At 36.5% G+C, this 22,303-nt stretch overlaps 1 protein-coding gene across 6 annotated transcripts in view; it reads left to right on the forward strand.

The window, feature by feature from the left end:
- GPC5 (glypican 5) overlaps positions 1-22,303 on the forward strand; it is a 1,274,841-nt gene that overhangs the window by 273,129 nt on the left and 979,409 nt on the right. For all 6 annotated transcript variants that reach the window (XR_011428046.1, XM_005601372.4, XM_070240389.1 and 3 more), the window contains exon 5: positions 17,061-17,186. Coding sequence is in view for 5 of the 6 variants with exons in the window: in XM_005601372.4 (XP_005601429.2) it covers positions 17,061-17,186 (126 nt within the window). In the remaining variant the exon portion in view is untranslated. The remainder of the gene's footprint in view (positions 1-17,060; positions 17,187-22,303) is intronic.

Raw genomic sequence — 22,303 nt, forward strand, 5'->3', positions numbered from 1 at the left:
GGCTGGCCCGTTAGTTTTTATTTTTCAATTGGAATGTTTAGTCCATTTTTTACAGTGATATACAGTATCATGAAGTAGTTGGTTTAAGGCTACCATCTTCTTCTTCATTTTCTCTTTACCTCATGTTTTTATATATTTTATTCAACGTTTCTTGCCTTCTTTTGAGTTTACAGGTAGTTAGGAATTTTTTTATCCTCACAGCTTTTTAGATTTGCATTTCTTTATTATTCTCTTAATGGTTATTATAGAGATCACAATATGCATTTTTAATTTTTACTAACTACTTTAAATTAGACCTTTTCCATTTCATTGAACAATAGAAGAACTTTAAAACAGTTTCACTTTGCTGCTCTCTTCCTAGCTTTTGTGCTGTTTTTGCTAACAAATATCTTACTTCTAACAACATTTTAACAACTCCCAAGATATTATTATTATCGTTGTTTTTAAGTAGTCTGTTTACCTATAATGATTCACATGTATTATTCTCTCTGGTGCTCTTTTTTTTTTTTTTGCAGGGAAAGATTTGCCCTGAGCTAACATCTGTTGCCAATCTTCCTCTTCTTTTTTTCTTTTTCCTCCCCAAAGCCCCAGTACATAGTTGCATACCCTAGTTGTAAATCATTCTGGCTCTTCTGTCTGAGCTGCCGCCACAGCATGGCAACTGACAGAAAGGTGGTGTGGTTCCATGACAGGGAAGCAAATCCAGGCCGCCGAAGCAGTGAGTGCCAAATTTTAGCCACTAGGCCATCAGGGCTGCTCTCTCAGGTGCTCTTTTTTGTTTGTTTCTTGGGGTTTTTTTTTTTTCAGTTCAATGGGTCCATCTAGAATCCTTTTGCTTTAGCCTTAGAATATCTTTCATTGCTTATTACTAGTGATGAATTCTTTCACCTTTTGTTTGTCTGAAAACATCTTCATTTTTGAAGAATATTTTCAGTAGATCTAGAATTCTAAATTGTTGCCGGCTACTATTTTTAAAATGGTAAATGTCCAAGCCCTAATTAAGTTCATGACATGACCCTGTGTAAGTAGTATGGAAGGTTTAGTGGAAAAATTTAATATGAGAGGGAACTAAGGTAGTGGATGCTGCAGGTGCCCTACTCACATCCCTTCACCTGGTCATTTTATCTGCTATCTGGCTGCTGTGTCCCGGCTGCTGCTAACTCACAGCTGCCCTATTCTCTGGCAAATTGCCCTCAACAACTAGAAGCCATCTGTATTTATTATCTATTGCTACCTAACGAATCATTCCAAAACTTAGTGGCTTAATGCAACAATAAGCATTTATTATGCAATTTTCTGTGGGTCAGGAATTTGGGAGCTGCTCATCTGTGGCTCAGGGTCTCTAGGGAGATTGCTGTCAAGATGTCTGCCAGGGCTGCAGTCCTCTGAAGGCTTGAGGGGGACTAGAGTCTCATCTCCCAAGATAGCTCACTCCCATGGCTGTTGGCAGGAGGCCTTGGTTTCTTGTCACAAAGACCTCTCCCTTGGACTGCTTGAGTTTTCTCACAACATTGTGGCTGGCTTCCCTCAGGGAAAGCAGTCCAAGAGAGAGCAAGGTGGAAGCTGCAGTGTCTTTTATGATCTGGCTTCAGAAATCCCACATTGTCATTGCTGCAATATCTTATAGGTTATGCAGGTCAGTTCTATTCAGTGTGGAGGGGGACTGCACGAAGACATGAAAGGAAAATTGTTGGGAGTCATCCTGGAGACTGGCTACCACACCATCTTACCCACCTGGGGGAGCGGGTTTAACTCTCACCTGCCTCCCCCGCTTGGCAGCAGCTCACAGGCATTGACTGACTGACACAGGGGCATAAAAGGCTTGCCCCTTGCTCAGATGTTGCTGAAATTCCTGCTTCAGCACTTCCTAAGGAATCTGGCTGAAGCTGAGACAACATTCCTACTTGACTTCTTCCTCCCCACTCTATCGAGCTTCCCTCACTACTTTTCTCTTAAGAGCATCCCTCGATCAATCGATGAATCGTCTGCATCCAAATTCCTGTCTCAGGATCTGATCCAGGGAATCTGACCTACACGTGTCTGAAAAGGAACCTAAAATAAATGCAGAATAAGCGTAAACTAAGGCAGTAGCATCCTATCCTAAATGTAGGTATTCCTCTATATATTCCCTAATCCCTAACCTTTTTGTTTTTTGCTCCCCCTTTTATCCTTCTGTATTCATTTCATAGAGATCCCTTCTGTTAAACATATTGCCTTCTTCTTATTTGATTTGTAACCTTTGAAGAAGGAAATTTCGAGTATTAAAATCTGTCTCTGGATCTAAGAGTTGTTCCAAGCTTGCTGGTGGAGTATGTCACTCTTCTTTTAGCTTACAAAAAGAGGAGCTATTAATGTTCAACTATAGAGTTGAATTCTTTGGATCATATTCTGGAGCTGTACTTATTGAACCGACCCTATTTTTCCTATTTATGCAGCATGCTAATAACAAGCTAATTGGAGACTTTGAGTTATTGATATGTACCAGTTACGAAGGTCTCCAAAAGTTAAGGAAGGCAAGGAAGATCTTCTGCTCCTTTAAACGTCTAGCGAAGCATCACTATGTAGCCTTTTCTGGGTGGAAACCAAATTGGCACAGCTATAAAGGACATTGCGCTCATCTAGCTGTCTAAACCAGCCCAGGCAGAGTGATTTCCCTGTGGCAGTTCCTGCTCTCTGCTTGATTTCTTGAAGTTAGCTGGTAAGAATAAGCTATTAGCAAGCTTAAATCGGTGATAATTAGTTGTACATTATTATTTCAAAGTAGTGTGGCTGTGCCAATTAAGTGGGTAATTAGGAAAACCCCAGGACAATAAATTAAGACAGAGTCTCAACACCAGTGCCCCATCTGTTCTCCGGCAAGCATTCCAATTAGCCAAGACTCTCATTTAAGAATACGGCAATTAAGGGGATTGGCTGCATGCATAGGTGTGTATTGGGGTAATGAAGACTGTCTTAGTTGCTTAGTAAAATATTTTTAATGACAGAGATGATTTTGATGTGAAGGTGAGGAAGTAGAATTTTTAGAAATAATGGATTTTTAATGTTTGAAACAATATAATTTAAATTGAGTTTTCTGTTTCTTTCAATTTTCTCTTTAGAACTTAATTGGAATATTGTATCATCAGGCAGTTCCATTTTATTCTAATATGATTATTAAATCTTGATTTGCGTGAGAATTTGGCCACTTGGAACATTAGAAATTTTATTTTTTGAGAAGGGGAACCCAGGAGCACACTTGAAATGGCACAGTTTAGGTAGGGGAATGAGTCAAGGCATGATTCTCATTCAGGATGTGACTGTCTATGAAAGCAAGTTAATTGTTACCCTCTACATGACAAAAGAACACAGTGAAGTGGTTAAAAATAGTTAATGGAACATAGTAAAAATTTTCAACATATGCTGAATGAAGAACACAATATTATTTAGGATTATTTCCAAGATAGCTGGAATAGGTTCATATTAAATAGGATCAGTTAGCTTAAAATACATTAATTTATAGCTACATAGTTAAATCTTATTTAGCACAATATTCTTGATCTCTTGATGTGTGTGTTTGGGTGTATGTTTTTGTTTATATGGGTAAATCAGTCTTGATATCCTGAGCTTAATGATGAATTGTGTATACACATACTCAGTGAATGAAAATATCCATAGGTCAGGAAAAAGTCAACTCTTTGAGGAAAATTTAATATCGTTTATGGTACTGGAGAAAGCAATTTCCAATCTATTTCCTAAAAGGAAGTTAGTGCTTCTTTGAGGTGCCATTATTATTTATTACCTGTAAGTTTAATTTACTAAAATAAAGGTCATGTTCCTTTCAATGAGAACATTTCTGTTTAATTTAAAACAGTGCTCAGTGAGTGGTGGTAGTGAGGGCACTGGGGGTGGGGCAGGCCAAGGCAAGGCTTTGGATGGGGGCCAGAGGCCAGGCCAGAGCAGGATTGAGGAAACATGAGCTACAAGGCAGGCCAGCGTCAAGATCTACATGAATAATGAAGAGCAGGACCCCAGGGGGTCAAAAACCAGGCACACAGGAAGAAGGAATGCCAGAAGGCAGAGCAAACATATGGCAAAAGTTTAGGCTAGTGGTGCTTGACCTTTGGGGGTCATGTATCTCACCGAGAATCTGACAAAACTTCCCTGAAAAAGAAAGTTCGTAAACAAATACATGAAAAATGTTGTTGCATTGAAAAGCAATTTGCTCCATCTAAAATTAATATTAAAAATAAAGTGGTTAAACTGGGTTTGCTCTTACTTTTCAGATGTTCATGGAAAAATTGATGACCATTTCATGAAATATCTGAAACTAAATCCAAATAATGGAAAATTCAGCTAATATTCAACAGTATTTGTGCTGAAAGGAGAGATGGCTTCAAGTACTTGGTATAAACTGCAAGTTGAAATTGTGATGGGTCTTAGATGTGGCTATGTGCACATGTTTGGTATCCAACAGTTGCTCATTTTTTGTTTTGATGGTAACAATTATTGAAAATTATAGAAAGCAGACTTGTGTAGCTGTCACTTACTGTAATTAGAACTCTCATAGCTTGCTTGCTTAGAGGAGGATAGGTTTGTATCAGGAAGCATGAAATTTACTGTAAACTCTTCAGATTACACTGATGGTCCATAATGTTTTGATCCTCAGGTTAATTTGCAGCATTTGTAATATTGAGACTGTCAAATTTAAGTTAATGTGAGTACAAATAAATCTCCCCAACTTTCTCTCACTTCAGAAAGAATAAATATATATATATTTCTCAGCCATGGGAAGAGTGACCTTTAAATTGGACGCTTTTCAAACTGATTCTCCAAAAATCTTCTATTTCCCAGTAACAGCTTTACTTGATGAGTTAGAAGGTTTTCAATAGTGTTTATAATCTTGACTGTAGGGTTATCTCATTTATACGGCTCAAAATATTCCCCCACCAAGAAAACCAAACTGTGAGTGAAATTCTCCCTAATACACCTGGGAGTATGTTTTCTTTCTTTCTTTTTTTCCCCTCACGAAAAGTGAATCTTCTATCCTTTTTCTTTTGGAAAGTCAATGAATATCTGCAGAGTTGAAAAGAACCTCAAATTCAGTTCCCATTTTTTTCACTCAATTTTTTCAAGAGGTGAGGAAGATTTAAATTCATCATATTGAAATTGATGATTTTTATAGGTATGCATAAAAACTTTTTCAGAATTTTTAGCTGAATCTATGGGGCCTAAATCAGCATAGTGAATGAGGCTCATTTCTTTTACTCATGTGGCAAAATTAATTGTATTTAGAAGCATTGTGAGTGCTCCATCTACAGCAAGAGGTCCAAGCACTTTCTTCCACTTGGTTTTGCATGGCAAAGAACATTTCCAACATTTTAAATCTGCCAATGGCATTTGAAGTATCTAAATGATGCATACAGATAATAGGGAAAAATAGGGAGCAGGCAACACCAAGAGATATTCATATGTTTATCCAGTTGCAAGTTGAATGGAAATCATAAAGCTGCCAACTCCTCCACAAATGTCCTCAAAATAGAAGAAATGTGTTTCTAGAGTGGATTATATCATTTGATAGAAGCACTGGTTTTTTTTTTTTCCATTCTTTACTCAAAACACAAATTTATATCAACCATTTCTGGGGCACACCATGATCTCTAGAATCATGTGTGGAATCTTTTGTCTGGAAGTGCATCTGATGAAAGTTTGAAGGTGGTTTCAGGTTGCTTATTCTGTCAGACCCATATTCATAGAGTTATAGACATTCAGATCAAGTTTCCTTCTGAAAAGTATGATTCATTCTGTTTGGTGATTTTGAAGATCAATAAGTCTAAGGAATCTTGTTAAACATGGAACACTGCAACTTTGGGGTCCTGCGAATTGAGTAAACCCAAAGGATTTATAATCTTCATTGTATTTTCAATGTAAGCTAAGCTTTATATAAACAAAGAGATATATGAATAATCATAATGGAAGGATGTATTATTTTAATTCCTATCACATTGACAATATTTTAGATGTTATAATTCAGTAAAGGTGATTATACATCGTTCAACCCTGGTCAGCAATATTCTGTGCCACTATCAGAAATTGGGAATACAATAATACCTGGGCTACATGTAACATTTAAAAGCAATTTTTTCCCCAAAATGAGAATTACTAGAATAAGAGGAATAACATTGAAAACTAAACTACCTCATTTTCTCTGAACCCTTCTACTTATAGACTTCTTGACCTTAAAACCCATCTTTATATTAGAGTCTAGGAGCAGAGTATTTGCACTGAGAGGTATACAGTAACTGAAAATGCAAGTGAGAACAATTTGTACCAGGCATATATTGTCCATCAGGCAGATAAGTTCATGGGTGGAGGTAACCAGGAATGTCTGATTGAAACCATAAAATGAAAAAAAGAAAACAAGGAATGAGGAGGAGAAGCCTAATGTTCTGCTAACGCTGAGAGAGGAAAATACTGTTCAGAGTATGTTTTCTTGTCTTCTAAGTCATGGAGTTTATAGTTAAAATTTTAGCAACCATAGAAAATATCTTACTGCAAAGGTAACATTCAAGATTTGACCTAAAATGCTGAATCTCAAAAATCTAGGTATTACGTTTCTTTGTGTGAATGACCTATAATAGAATCATTAGATTTGCAAATATTCGATTTGGCTAAACCTTCTTGTTGGTCTTGACCCAGTCATGTCCTAGACATTCTTTTCTATTGGAAAACCAATAGCATGCTTCCTGAAACTAGTAGAACTGAACAAATAATTGCATATCTTTTATTAAAATGAACAAAAAGTTATGAGTTAGGAGAAATTGTATCACATCTCTTTTGGGATGGATGCTCAATTTCCTTAATACTATATGACGTCTAAATTTTGGACACTTGGTCCTGTGTTTATTTTTATAAATGAGTTAAAGTCTTTGTTTAAAGTTCTTTTTAATGGAGAACAGAGTCAGTGCTTTTTAAGGTACACTTTTACAATGTGGGAAAATGAGATGAGAGCTAGTTTTGAAAACCTAGTGTTGACATCAGGTTTAAATCAGTCTTTTTTGGAGGAGGATGCTTTCAGAAAGGGTGATTTTTGCTGGGACATAAATGATAATGTGTTGAGTTTGGAAGCTTATTAAAAAGTGAGCAATAGGGGCATCTATTCTAATTGTATAGATAGCTATGAACATCCAGCTCAGGGCTAATATAAAACCACCACCAGAGACTGTTAAAAGTGCTACGCCTGTCGAAAAGAATCCTCTGCCAAGGGAATCTAAGGATATTAGCATGTTTCCAGTGCTTCTTTCCATTTCTCCTTCCCATTGCTTTTGCTGGTGCTTCCCAACCTGCCACCCATCTTAACCCCTTCAGCTTTGTTGAGAAAGCACAGTAAATCTTCTAAGGAAGGGAAGTCATGTCACATGAACAAGAAGACTTCCTACGAGGAGGAAAGAACCTGGAATCATTTAGTTAGGAAAAAACAAATCCTTCTCTTTGAGAATGGTGCCAACGCTTAGGTCACTGCACGTTCTATAACGAGCAGTGGGTTCAGGTGGGGTTCAGAAAGCAGACCTTATGAGTTACTTTTTTTTAAAAAAATAGTTTTTTTCTCTTTAATCCCAAATGAGTGCAGCGTGCTTGGAACACATTTACATTTGTGATAAATTTCTTTGGTGCCATTTATCACATTGCCTCTTAGTGTTATATCCACCTCTCCTCCCATCTCTCCACGCATTGCAGTCTATAGAAAGAGGCCAAGAAACAGATTTTAATTCTTCCTATAGCCAAGCTAACTGTATAAATTTAATTATTTTCAAGCATTTACAACATGAACTGTTATTGGTGCAGAATAGACATCTAAATATTTTTTCTATTCTAAAGATATATAAAAATCTTTTATCAAATAGAATGTCTTAGTTGAGAATAAAGTAAAATGATTAAATATAGATTCAGAATAGCAAGAGAAAATAATTCTTATCTAGAAACATGTAATTATATATTTCCTTGGCTGAGCAGGAGACTGACATTTTAAATGTCTACTGTTTGACAACTGTGGTCAGACATCTCTACGGGGTTGAGCCTGCTCATTAGTGCCACATTAACCTTAGCTTTGCCTCAGGCCATTAACTAGCAAACTGCACATTTGACCTTTGTTCTACAGATATTTTCAAACAGTGTGCGAGGCACTGCTTTTAATTTGGGTTCTGTATTATGTGTGGACTGACTTTAGGGGTAAAAAAAGAAAATCAATACATGGCATTAAATAAAGAAACGTGTGGTCTGAAACATTCCACAGAGAAAAGTTCCATTTGAAAATAATATTCTTCTCCATTACTTTTCCAGATAATTAGCTTTGGTCAAAATTAGAAAGAATCTCTTTTATATTGTGTTCAATGGAAAAGAAAAGAGGAAGTGCAATATGTGACAGTTTATAAACGTTTTAAAATTGAAACAAATTCCCACTAGATGAAGACATAAGATTGAGAGGTATGCCTTTTGAACATAGCTCTCTTTCCAGCAACATCTAATGAAATGAAATGCAAAATCTAAAGTAGATTAGAGCCATATGCTTAAGTGAAAACAGCTCCTTAGAAGATCAGCAAAGTTTGCAACACATGGTTGCCACCTTTCAAACCATACATATGAGGAACGTGTTGGCCTTATAAATTAAAATGTAAATTAGCTTTGTTGAATATTTTGATAGAGTATGCTAGTATTGCTATATCCAGGTTATGGAATATTATACAGCTATATAAAAATAAGTAAGACTTACATTTATTAACCTGAACAGTGTTCATGATATATTGTCAAATGAGAAAAGCCAATTGCACGTATGTGTATAGCTTGGTCCCAGTTTTGTAAAACCATTCATCTCTATGTCTTTCTTTATCTCTATCTATCTGTCTGTCTGTCTGTTTTGGGTTACTTGTTAGTGTGCACATAGAGGGAGCTGAAGAAAGCACACCAGGCTGTTAGCGTTGGTTACCTCAGGAGGGAGGGAGGGAAACACTATGGAGGGACAGATATTAACTTACTCTTCATATGCCTTTTAACTATTTTACTAGTCACAAAAAGATATGTTACTTTTATCATTAAAAATGATTAAAGTCAATTATGATGGTACAGCCAATCAGAAAGTCACTCAATTTTACAGTAGTAACTGGGCATTCCTATGCCAACCAAACCAGAAACGATAACTTCAGGGTGAATTGCGTTTCCTTTCATATTTTTTTTTTACCACGTGACACATCAGGAGATCTTTCTGGCACTGCTGGCCTCCAGGGCATGGGAAGCAATGAAGCTATAACTATGCTGGTCCATGTTTCTCCCTCGCCTTCAGTAAGCTCAGGACAAACAAGGCTGCGAGCTGTGAATGAGCAATTGTGCTACAGCATTTTTCCTCTTTCCTCTGCTAGCACAGTGTACAAAGCTGTTCATTAGCCAGTGATCAGAATTTACCCCACTCCCTGCTTTCCCCCAGACCTTTCGGATTCAAAGAAATATATTGATAAATCCTGTCTAAACACATTGCATTCTAAATGCAGATTTTGGCAGGAGGAAGTGTTTTCTAGTCTAACAATCTACCAGTAAGTGTGTTCTGTTAAAAATGTGATACTTTATGTAAAAATCTAAAAAACAGATGGAAATATGCTTTATATATTCATTCAACTTTGATTTATCAAATATGCAGTATCAGCCTGACATTACTCAGCGATGGCATTTTAAAATTACTTACTTAAATAAAGATGTCAAGGTCTGCATTGACTAAATAACTAACTTGGTCACTTTTCAGAAGTCCCTTCACTTCTCTGTTTTCACTTTCCTTAGTTATAAAAGAAGAGGGTTGGACGAAATCACTGGTTTCAACTCTGGCTGCACATTAGGATCCTGTAAGAGGCTTTCAGCAAAGCCCAGATGCTTGGGTCCTACTCCAGACCAATAAATCTGACTTTCAGAGGGAGAAATGTAGGCATACAATTTAAATGTTTCCTTGGTGGTGATAAAGTGCAGTTAGGACAGAGAGCTGCTGGAACAGATGATATCTAAGACTCTTTCTAACTCTGTTTTTATAACACAGTATATCTGTGGTGTATTAATTATGATATCTATCTTTATAGCAGTATGACTAAATATTAATGTGTCTCTTCATATTAATTTCAGCATCACATATATATGGAAGCTATCTTGAGCCTGTTTCGTAGAGTCTGGCACAGCTTGCAGTTCTGCCCTTTAGATTTCTTCCAGTTTTTAATGCAACACACCAGGAGGGTCTCTCTGATATTTCTCCACAGTCTAAGAATGGATCCCCTAATTTAAAGTTTCCCAAGGCAACTTTGCTGTTTGAAGACTTCGATTATCATTATCATTTTAAAAAATGAATTTCTTATAGCAACTTATAATTCTGGAAGCTGTTAAAAACTATCACCATATCTGGGGCCAATTCAACAAGAGTTTGCTGAGTGCTTGTTGGGTACCACACTGTGATCCAAACCCTGGCATTATAAAGAAGCCCTGGCTCTTTAGAGAATACACCCTCTAATCAGAGAGACCCAGTTACAGAGGGATTATGATGCCCTATAGCAGGGCTATAAAACAGAGCTGACGAGTGCTGTATGAGAAACAAGGATGAACCCACAAAGCTGCACAGGTTGGTCAGGCAAGGAGTTAGAGGAACTGAGGCTGAAGCGGGGTTTTGAAGGATGGGGAGAAGGTTGTGAGAGTGAAGTAGGTGGAGAGGCAAGGATATCATTTGTTAGATTGTTGCAAGCCCAAATGAGAAATTATAAATTTTTATATGGCTCTGACATATAGGCCTTGACTAAATCTTCTGACAAAGAATGTTTTCTTGTTTTTTATAAATATTTTCAAACTTTTATTCTTAATAATTATATTTGATTTCTGTATTCTAGAGATGTCTCAAGACCAAGATGTTCAACCAACATGTGAAACACAGCCCCTCAAGGATAATTAACTGGAACCTCTAACATCTCCTTGCATTTATTATGCTCCTAATATTAGGAGCTGAAAATATTCTCATAACTACAGAAAAATAATTGTATAGATATAGTCACCCTCCCAGGAACTTAAATTTTGAACCTTCTGTAGAATACAATATTTTATTCATTAAGACGTTTCATGTATAACTGGAAAGGAGGCATGGTATGTAGTAGGCTGAGCACCAAGCTGGGAACCGAAGTATGGATTCTTGTAGTAGGACCGACATTAATTGGCTCCGTGGCAGTAGATAAATCTTTTTGACCTCACCATGGCTACTAGTGCTTTAACGCCTTCATTTCCCACGAGTTCAATTATTTTTTTTCTATATCCAACATAAATCCCCTGAACCTTCAATGCAACCACTTTTGGCAACACTACTCTTAACTCCTGTGACCTAAAAACTGTAAACACAGAATACAGAGTTCCAAAGTAGGATCTCCCCCCAAATTTCTATCTTCACAAACCAAACATTGTCTGAACATTACATGAAATTTCTTCCATTATTTAGTCTCAGAGAAGTTTCTCCAAAGCTAACCACTCTGTTTTCAGTAATCCTTCCTCTCTCTTCTTTCCAGAATTTGTGATCCATCCGTTGTTAATTTGCTTTTCCTATCTTTCTATCAATTAAGAAAGACTAAATTATGATATGGTAGCAAACAACCCCAACTACTGTTAGTTTAGGACCAAAAAAATTGTACTTTTGTTTACCATCTATGCCCATTTCAGGCCAGCGGGGGGCACTGCTCAAGTTGCCCTGGCTTTAAGCCTCAGAACCACAGAGCAGCCTCCATGTGAAACACTGCCTGTCATCAGGGGAGAGGGAAACAGAAGCTGGCAAAACCTCTTTGGTTCTTAAAGTTTAAGCCTGGAGGGAACATAGAGCACTTCTGCATACATTTACTAGAGTCCAGAGCAAGGCACATACCAAAGCTAACTCAAAGGGGCTTTGTGCCCAGGAGGTAGAGAACTGGGATACTTGGGAACAAGCTAATGACAACATGCCCTTGTTATCTCTTTCCCTTTCAGACACAAATATTTGCAAATCTCTCCTGTGTTCAAACAAATATACGCACAAACAAAACTACCTTAATTTTCCTTTTGGGGATTCTCCACTTCTGGTTTCTCACCCTCTTTTTAATACTCAAGATACTGCAAATCTGAAGTCTGTTACTCTGTTTCAAATGCTTTACTTGTTGTATTAGGTGGCTGGGGCTGCCACAGCAAAATACCACAGACGGGTGGCTTAAATAACAGAAATCAGTTTTCTTGCAGTTTTGGTGGCTAGACGTTCCAGATCAAGGTGTTGGCAGGTTTCATTTCTCTCCTTGAGTTGCAGATGGCCACCTTCTCCCTGGACCTGACACGGTCTCTTCTCTGTGTATATGCAGCCGTAGCATCTTTTCCTTTTCTTATTAGGACACCAGTTAAATTGGATTGGAACCTACCAATATGACCTCATTTGAGCCTAATTACCTCTTTAGAGGACCCATCTCCAAATACGTTATATCGAGGGATAGGTTTCAACATATGAATTTTAGGTGACACAATTCAGTCCATAATAATTATGGTCACTACATATAAAGGACATTTTCAGTATTTTCGTTAACCTCTCATAATGGCGTTTTATACTGCAGAGAATCTCTCTAACTTCAAATTCCCTGATTCTTTAGTATTTGTAGCACTTAACTTTGAAGTTTTTCTTTCTTTGCTCTTTCTGCTTCTGAGTCCCTTTGGATTTTCTTAGGTCATATTATTTGCCTGAGAGATTTCATCCATATTCATGACTCCAGTCACCACTTCTGTAGATGATGAATCTGACATCACGTGTCCAGTCCACTGATTCCAAGGTTACATATCCAAAGCAAACTCCCAAGGTATTTATGGCTCTTGTACCAGTAGCTTCAGCATCATCTGAGTGCTTCTTTGAAATGTAGAATCTTGGGCCCTACCCCAGAACCAGTGAATCCAAATCTGCATCTTGGCAAGATCCCCAGATGATGTTACACATATTAAGTTTGAAAGTAGTGTTCTACTTGATTTCCCTTTCTGCATGTTTCAGAGAAATCTCAAACTGAACATGTTGAGAATGGAATTAATTATTAATTAATTAGTTTTATTCATTTAATTAATCTGATAACTATTTATTGAATCTGCTATATGCCTTCACCACTGCTTTAAGATCTATAGTGGTGAACAAAATAAACCAAAATAATCCCTGCCTGCCTGAATCTTTTATTCTAGAGTGAGAGATAGATCAGAAACAATTAAGCATAATAAATAAGCACACTGTATGCTAGAATAGAAAGTGATATGTGCCTTGGAAAGATGACAATATTGAGCAGGGTAAGGGCAATCCTAAGTATAGTGTGGGACGGTGAGAAGATGGTATTTCCCTTCCTTTATTTCTTAACTCAGTGAATAATGCAATCATCCCCTCAGTCACCTCAGAGGAAAAAAAAAGACAATTAGAAGCTATCCTAAAACTTTTGCTTTACCTGTCAATTCCACCTTCCCAGTGTCTTTCAAATCTATCACTTTTTGTGATACTCACCGGCAGGTTTTTTCTTTTCACATCCTTATATTTTCTCTCCCTGAATCTTGGGTGTAGCCTCCTAAGTGACTTCACTGCCTTCTGTCTATTTCCACAATACCTATGTGATGATGACATCACTTGCTGGAAAACGTCTAATGGCTCCCACTGCCTTCTGAAGAAAACTGAAACATCTTATCATGATCAGTAAGGGTGATTATAATCAGGCCTCTTCCTACCTTTTAACCATCATTCCCATAAGCATGCTCCCCACAAGCCAAAACTAAACTGCATATGAATCTTTGAACACACAATATTCTCTTTCCTCTTTATCTTTGCTTATTCTGGTTTTTTGTTGTTATTATTGCTTGCTTGCTTGTTTGGTTTTTTTTGCATGGAACACTGAATTGTTACCTTGTTTTGTAAATATTTCCTGATTCCTTCTCTGTCCTCAAAATGGTACTGTTAACATTGTATTAGTATTGTGGATTTTCACCAGAATGTGTATTCTTAGAAGGTGGGGATTGTCTTGTTTAGCTGTGAATCCCTGGTGCCAACACAGAGCTTGGTACTCAGTGGTGTTTAGTTCTTTGTGATGAAGAAGCGATAGCTGCTGGTTCATAGAATGAGTGGAAATCTTATAGGATACAATCCTTTCAGAGAGGATGCATGCAAAAGCATGGAAGTATATTGGGAAATAGCAAATATCTCACTTTTGTGGAGCCCAAAGTGTGGTTTGGGTTGCTGCTGAAATTGGGCTGAGAGAGTGCCTTATATGCCTTTCCAAGAAGTTCAGATCTCATGCTGTAGAGAATAGAGAGCCATTGATGGCTTTAAATAAGTGAGTGACATAACCTGTGGATATTATCAGATTTGAATTTTAAAAGGTGGCTCTCATGGAGGATGGAAGGTGATTGTTAAGAAAAGAAAGCAGAGGTGTGTCATCCTAGAGCAATATTTCCAGAGAGAGGTGATAAGGTTGAGCAAAGGCAATGGCAGGAGCACTGGGAAAGGGGATTGGAAAAGAAAGATGTAAAGTTTTCCGTGTTATGATCTATGAGTTGTGAAGGGAGAAATGAAATGAGGGCATCATTCTCCAAGGTTAGAGTAGGAGGCGGGGGCCCATCAAAAAAATCTATCCAGTTTTACAGCATCAATTTGGAGGTCTCAACATTCTAGCCATTTGTGCCAGGTCCCTTCATTCTAGAAGATTCTTTGATTCCAAACAAGTGGTCATTTACAGGGAGTAGAATTCAGGACAGGAGTCACTCAGCTTTCTGTTTATTAAGCCCCACCTCTCTAGGCAAGAACCAGTCAGCTTCATCAGTTATGTTTTAGTAGCTGTAACATGAGAATTGGTATTTGTTCATGCATTCCAGTTAGTAGGGATATAGCCATCAGGGAGGGACTTATTTCCTAGTAGAGCAAACTGACTTAAAGTATAAATAAGTAGTCACTGTGCTAGCAAGAAAGTAAAGCATGCTTTATTTTTTATTGAGCCTAAGTTAGAGGTGAATCAGATTTAGGCTTCCTGCAGTGATTTCGTTATCACTGGTCTGGTGAAGCTTTGCTAAAAATTTGATTAAATACTCACCAACACTTGCCGTGGGAACTTTTGATCTCCTCTATGGTTTCAGATGTTACATATTTGAAAATTACATTTATCCTTCTGACAGATTAGTGGTTATTTACAACTCCAGCAATTTCTACAAACAGTTCTTTGAAAACACATAAGAGAGAGAATTATAAAATTAATACAGTTGAGGGGCTGACCAGGTGACACAGTGGTTGAGTTTGCACACTCTGCTTCAGCAGCCTGGGGTTCATGGGTTTGGATCCTGGGCTCAGACCTACACAACACTCATCAAGCCATGCCGTGACAGTGTCCCACATGCAGAGTAGAGGAAGATTGGCACAGATGTTGGATCAGCAACAGTCTTCCTCAGGCGAGGGTTTGGGGGGAGGATTGGCAGCAGATGTTAGCTCAGGGCCAATCTTCTTCACACACACACAAATTACTACAATTGAGTATCAGTGCTGATGAGGATTATTTTGGGCTGGTTACTTTTAAAAACTGCAGATGGGAAGGAGGCTCTGAGGAATGGAATTTGCTCTCCCTTTGATGAGAGACGTTTGCATTTGTGAAGGAAGTCTCCATCTGTGGGGGTGTCTCCCTCTCTGCAACAGGAGGAAGGGGTGATGACCTTATCTCTAGAAACTCTTGATGGGGAAGCATAGGACATCCTGACTTAATCCGATCTGATTCTTATCTAAAGTTATAGGACCACCCAATAACCAGACGGCACTGATACCATTTTAACAACTTTTTTACATATTCTTCCCTTTGTCTTATAAAGAGATAACTCACATACCTATGCCTTAAATTTAATCCTACCCTCAACCCATGTTTGCAGCAGCTCTTTACTGCCCATGGGTCCTGTCCCCATGCTACTCCATACTATTCTCTAAATAAAAGAGCACTACTGCCAGACCTTGAGAGTCCAAGAAATCTTTCTTTTGACTCCTCGGCTCACTGAGCCTGCATCAAGTGCTATCAAAATCAGACTTAATTTTTTAAATTTTGTTATTCCAGCTATAGTTCAGAGCCACCCCTCCTCATTAATCTCATTTTTTAATAAATTATTTTTAAAGTATCAATGGGAGATGCAATTTTATAACTGGTGCATTTTAACTATTAATCCCATGAATTTCTGAAGTTTGCTTTCCTTCCAGTATTTCCTTCTCCTGTCCCTGCCTCCTAGTCCAGAGAACATCTCTTCTGTATCAGGCTAGTGGCTTTTCATTTCTTTTCCAAAACAGTTATCTATGTAAAAAAATGCAGCACTAAAGTCTTTAGGACTTGGTCTTTTGAAATGCTAAATCTCAAGTTCTTGGGACCTCAAAGACTTAGCTTTAAAACTCAAAAGTCTTGGTTTTCTAAATTAAAAACAAACTTTTCTGTTGAATTTTTCCTTTCCATAATTGAAGGGGAAGTGGTAAAAGAAAAAACTTTAGGTAATGTATTAAATATTATTTCTTCCAATAACTTTTATTTTCATGCTTCTGAAATGTGTTGCATATCTGGGTTTTTCATATTTAGCGAAGACATGTTACTTTATGTTCTTAGGCACCAAAGAGAAGAGCCAGATAGGAAAATCAACCAAGTCTACTAAACTTTTAATCAGCAAGCAATCAATTAGCTTGTTATAAGACTCTGACATTTTTGTATGAAAAAGAAAGCGGTTAGTATCACTGTGGTTTAGATGCCAGCAACTAGTGAGGGCTTTTAAGGAAGCTAAATGAAGTTGTGTGTGTGTATGTATACTGTTCACAACTTTTTAAACCTGGAGTTATATAGGATTCATACTCAGCAAAAATTTTTATTCGAAAGAATGAACTTGAATACTAGCTTTTTTCCAAAAACGTAGTTTTTATGTTGATGGTTAGAAAAGTATTAAGAAGTTGCCGTCTAAAGATTATGCATAACAAATTATGCTATTTATGTTAGCATACGTTATGGACTTTTTATTTTAATTGTTTTCTTTGTTTTTCCATTCAGGGAATTTATCAACAGCCTTCGACTGTACAGGACATTCTATGGGGGCCTGGCTGATCAGCTTTGTGTGAATGAATTGGCCGCTGCTGATGGACTGCCCTGCTGGAATGGAGAAGATATAGTAAAAAGGTATTTTATGTGTAGGGGTCTGTGAGAGCATAATGGCTTCTTTATCCTTGCGTTCTTTTACCAGATCATGAATGGATTACTTCCGTTTTAACTTTACCACACAGGTTAGAGTATACATTAATTCCTTCTCTTTAGTTTGTTAAAAATAAATTTGATCCTTTTTGACATTTAAAAAATATGATGGCATTCTGTGGTGTTTTGAAAGTTCTCTGTTCTTTTTTACCTATCTATGACATACCCAACAATCCCATTTTTTCAATCAAGTATGACTTACCTTCTATCAAATCTGTCTTGTTTATCAAATATCTTATTTTGACTTTACAAGTATTAGAAAGTGAGGAAATTTGGTGAAATGTGAATACCTATGCAAAGATTCATTGATATGTGGCTATGTATCTCAGCAGTGTTAGCATGTCCATCCTAACAGTTGTCTCCGTGAGAGTGTGTGTATATGTATCTATGTAAGAGTGGGGGCACTTTTGTGTATGTCTGTTTAAGGCATTGTTTATTGTATGTTATCAATTATTTTCAAAATCAGGAGTGAAATTTAACTTTCACCTTTTCTTCCCCTAACTTCCTAGAATTTCTTTGACTGTGTCTTCTCCTTTGCTTCCTATAACTGCTCGTACTCTCAAGTAATCTCCTGAGCTTGAGAGAGTCTGAAATTCTCCCTCTGTAATATATAATGGTGGTCAATATAATTGGTTGCAGTTAGTCCTTTGATTTTCCAGTGCTGGTGATTATTATAGAATGTAGGCTTCTGTTGTGTTTGGATTTGAATGTTTTAATGTATTTTATTTTGAGCAAACTGCAACAGGAAAGAAAGAGAATTAAGCTTTCTGACTTACAAACACCTCTATTCCACATGTAGATAAGTGGTTTAGTTACTACAGAGTGATGAATCCATTTAAAATGTCATTTAGCAATTACATTTACTATGATAAACATATACAATAATTAATTTTAATATACATTTATATCATAAAAACAGTTTACATATTTCTGGGTGATCATATTCGTTATAGTTAATGGTTACATTCCTGATATATCAAATGATTATTTTGTAGTTAAAATCTAAATATCTCACAGAGATTCTTAGAATTCATCTAAAAAAGTTATTGAAGACGGGAATGGTAATTAAATTTAAATAAAATATTTGGCTGGCATGGCTAATGCTCTCTTTTCATTATGCTCCTTGAATGTTGGAATGTGTTTTCTGAATATATCTTTTTAGCCCTTATTGAGAACAGTCATAATATGCATAGTACTTTGAGTTTTTTTAGTATTCATGTCAATAAGATTTCTGCCACTTAAGTCTAATAATTAAATTCTACTTTGACATACTTTCTCTTTTCATATTGTTCAAACTGGAATTGAACTTTTTGTATATTATTGATGTTTCTTTAAGGACTAATGAGAATCACATGGCAATTAATAAAAGAGTTAGTATATAATATAAATGTATTTAATATGTTATATTCCATTATATTATATCAGTTGCTTCTAGACCTGCAAGAACCTTAGTTTCAATTTGTCCCATTCCTCTATTTGGTCTGGGGCTTGTGTAATAGGAAATAGTGTTGGAGAAATCAATGATTTGGGAAAACTTTTTAGAGAATAGTGTTTTCAACTCAAAGAACATATTTTCTTCTACATAATATATTTTTTAAGACCTTATTCATGGTTTATGAATAAAGAAAGCTCATCTTTAGCAAGAATCCTCTATGGAAAATGTCCACATTTCTGAGAAAGTGAGTGATTCTCATTATTCGAATTTGCTTCCAGCTCACGTCTCCTGTACCGCTCAGCCCCTTGCCTGTCAGCCACTTGCAAGTGCACTGAGCAACTCTGTGCTCCTGTTGAATGACTTCCACTTTGCCCTAATCTTTTCTCCAACTATCCTTCTACCTCCTCACCTTACCTGATATTTTCCCTTCCTTGAGGATATTTCTTCTGTTTCATCCCTATCTTTTGATCCCCAAACTAATACCACTGCCCTGGGCTCTCCAGGACAGCAGAAAAACCTCACACACTTTGGCTCCTTACCACCATCTCTAGACCGCTTCCAAAATGAACATTTTTCAGCCTTGATATTTTCTAGCAGTGAGCTAAGGTTTCACAAGCATTATGTCATTTAATTCTCCCAAAGCTTTACTCTTAATGCTCCAGAGTAAGTTGACTGGGTGGGATCTCTTTTCTATTTGATGTTGAGAAAACTCTCAGGTGTACATTGACTTTTTAAAAATGTAACTTATGTTCTAATTTCATTCATGGCTCAACCAAGTCTTGATATAAAGTTGGAAGACTATTTTTTTTTCAATGCAAAGTCAATGCTAAAATCTAAATATCCATCATATCTAGTTGATTGATTATGATATATTCACAATGGAATATTATGGGGCAGTTAAAACTCATATATATTTATATCTGCTAATGTGCAATAATTTCAAATAATTATTCAGTAAAAATAGTTAAAAATGGGAGAGTACATATTTTACCAGCTGATTTGAATAAATAAAAAATAATGGTATTGGTTCTGCACAGACTATTTCTGGACAGTTACATGAAAACTGCTAATATGCTTAAAAAGTACTTTGAGGGGCTTTTGTTTTTTTTTAATTTGAATTGTATTCATTTTTTTACATTTAGCAAAAGCAAATGTTATAGCAATATTAGAATTATTAGCCATTATTGTTTTCTTCTTTTTTACAATTCTTTTTTGAAATAAATGTGCTATTTTTGCATTTAATTTCTATCAATTCAAATTTTCATAGTAATTTTGTGATGTAGTTTTGACATTTTTCCTGGCTATAATTTTTAACTTTAATTTTTATTTTCCTTTTTCCCATTATCTATCTGGAAAGCCACTTCATCTCCCATCTTTCTTTTTATTCCTGACCTTGTTGTATTCAATTATATTTTATTTATCTTTTTTTTTTTTTTTAACACCTGGCTTAGCTTCCTAATGTTATGGATTACTTTTGAAAAACAATCAGGTTTCAGGATTGTTCTGAATTTCATTAATGTAACAACTAATGGCTTTTCCTATGTTGCTTGTGCAAAAGCCGTATTGTTCAATACTGAACTGCTGAATTTATCTAAGGAGGCTTCGATATAAAGTCTTGATGAATGTTACAATCTTGAATTAATAGCTACTTTCTCCTTGATAAAAACATGAAATGTAAGCAGTAATCTGTGTGTGAAATCCCTAGGATCCTCATATAAGATATTCATTTGAGAGGCCTTCAGTTAGTTGAGGTTAATCCCATCAAATTTTGAGGAAATGAATATCAAGTGAATGTGTACCACATTTGGAGATGATAGAGTTTTTTCTTTTTTTATCGTGTGTTATAATACTCATTAAGTTCATTCTAGAGAAATTTTGCCAAACATCTCAATAGGATAAATTGGTGCCAAAGTTTGAATCTATCATTCATTATAAGAGGGAAGTGATTATTCTGGCCAGAATTCTTCTCCTGAAGGCATTTTTTTAGGAGATGATTGATAAGATTATTTATATGCACAGACATGCTGCCTTGAAGAATAGGAGAACCATACAGACCTCTTCAATTTTATGACAGTCCCATAAAACTGGGTGAAACCACCTTTGTGCTCATCAAAAGAAGTGGAATTCCTTTGTGATTGTAGATGAAAATCTCAAATATATGTAGTATATAAGGAGAGTTTAAATCACAAAACAAAATCTATTTTAATTCAAATGATTTTAAAGACTGCACGCATACCATATACTCTACGGCAACACTGAGGTCAATAGTTCAAACAGTTTCTGATTTGAGGTGAAAATGTATTACAGAAATCCATGTAGTCTCAGTCTCTTAAAGTCCCTCTTATCTACCCCTCCTGTCTCCTCATCATGAAACAAAATTTTTCTCTGAAAGTCAAGGCAGTCCCTACTCTGTTCTCAGTTCTCTCTGGTTACAAATTGATTGTTTGATGATTTGCATTCATCTTTCTGAATATTGCAGTTCAGGTGACAGCTACTTAATTACCAGGGCTTCCTTTTCCCTTTTGATTAATAGACAGGTAATCCAGTAATTCTCCTTCACTATCCAGAAATTTATGATTGCCACAACGACTCTTAAACCAGTCAATAGCTGTTAAGTATCCTAGTAAAATAATAAACCACGTGATTTCTACCTCATTTTGATTTAGCTGGCGTTCCTGAATGCTTCTTTTGTAATCCATTCTTGTCTAACTCTTATGATAAGTTGCCCTTCTCAACATATCAAAATTGACTTTTTTAATCAGATAAAATATAAAACCTTAGAAATCTCTGAGATTTTATCCTTATCTATTATCAGTTATCCTTTCCATTCAGACAATGACATTTTTCCTGGCTTAACTTTAATTTTTAAAAATTTTTTTTTTTTCTAAAGATTGGCACCTGAGATAACAACTGTTGCCAATCTTCTTCTTTTTTTTTCCCTCTGCTTTTTCTCCCCAATCCCCCCGGTACGTGGTTGCGTATTTTAGTTGCAGGTCCTTCTAGTTGTGCATGTAGGATGCCGCCTCAGCATGGCCTGATGAGCGGTGCCATGTCTGCTCCCAGGATGTGAACCAGTGAAACCCTGGGCCACCGAAGTGGAGCCCCCAAACTTAACCACTCGGCCATGGGGCCGGCCCTTAATTCTTTTTAAAATTTTTAACTTGACCTTTTTTTCTTTTATCCATTACCTATCTGGAAAGCCACTTCATCTTTGATCTTTTTCTTCTTGACCTTGCTGCATTCAATTGTATTTTATGTATCATTAACACCTGGCCTAGGTTCCAAACATTATGGACTGCATTTCAAAAACAATCAGATCTCAAGATTGTTCTGAATTTCATTAATGTAACAACGAGTTGCCTTTCCTATGTTGCTTGTGCAAAGGTTCTTCATGACTTGAACACCAGTCTGTTTTCCATTTCTTTTTTTTCTTGCAATTTCCACCTATTCAATCAAGTTTCTAATATTGTTGAACTATACTTTCGTAATAATCATCATTGTTCTTATATCTATGGCCTATCTCACTTGGTGCAGAATTGGAGATTGCTTAAAAGGTGTGATTAGGAGACCTCATCATAGCGATCTACCGTAGACCTTGAAATTCCCACTA

Source organism: Equus caballus, chromosome 17 (assembly GCF_041296265.1).
Source record: "Equus caballus isolate H_3958 breed thoroughbred chromosome 17, TB-T2T, whole genome shotgun sequence".
NCBI lineage: Eukaryota > Metazoa > Chordata > Mammalia > Perissodactyla > Equidae > Equus > Equus caballus.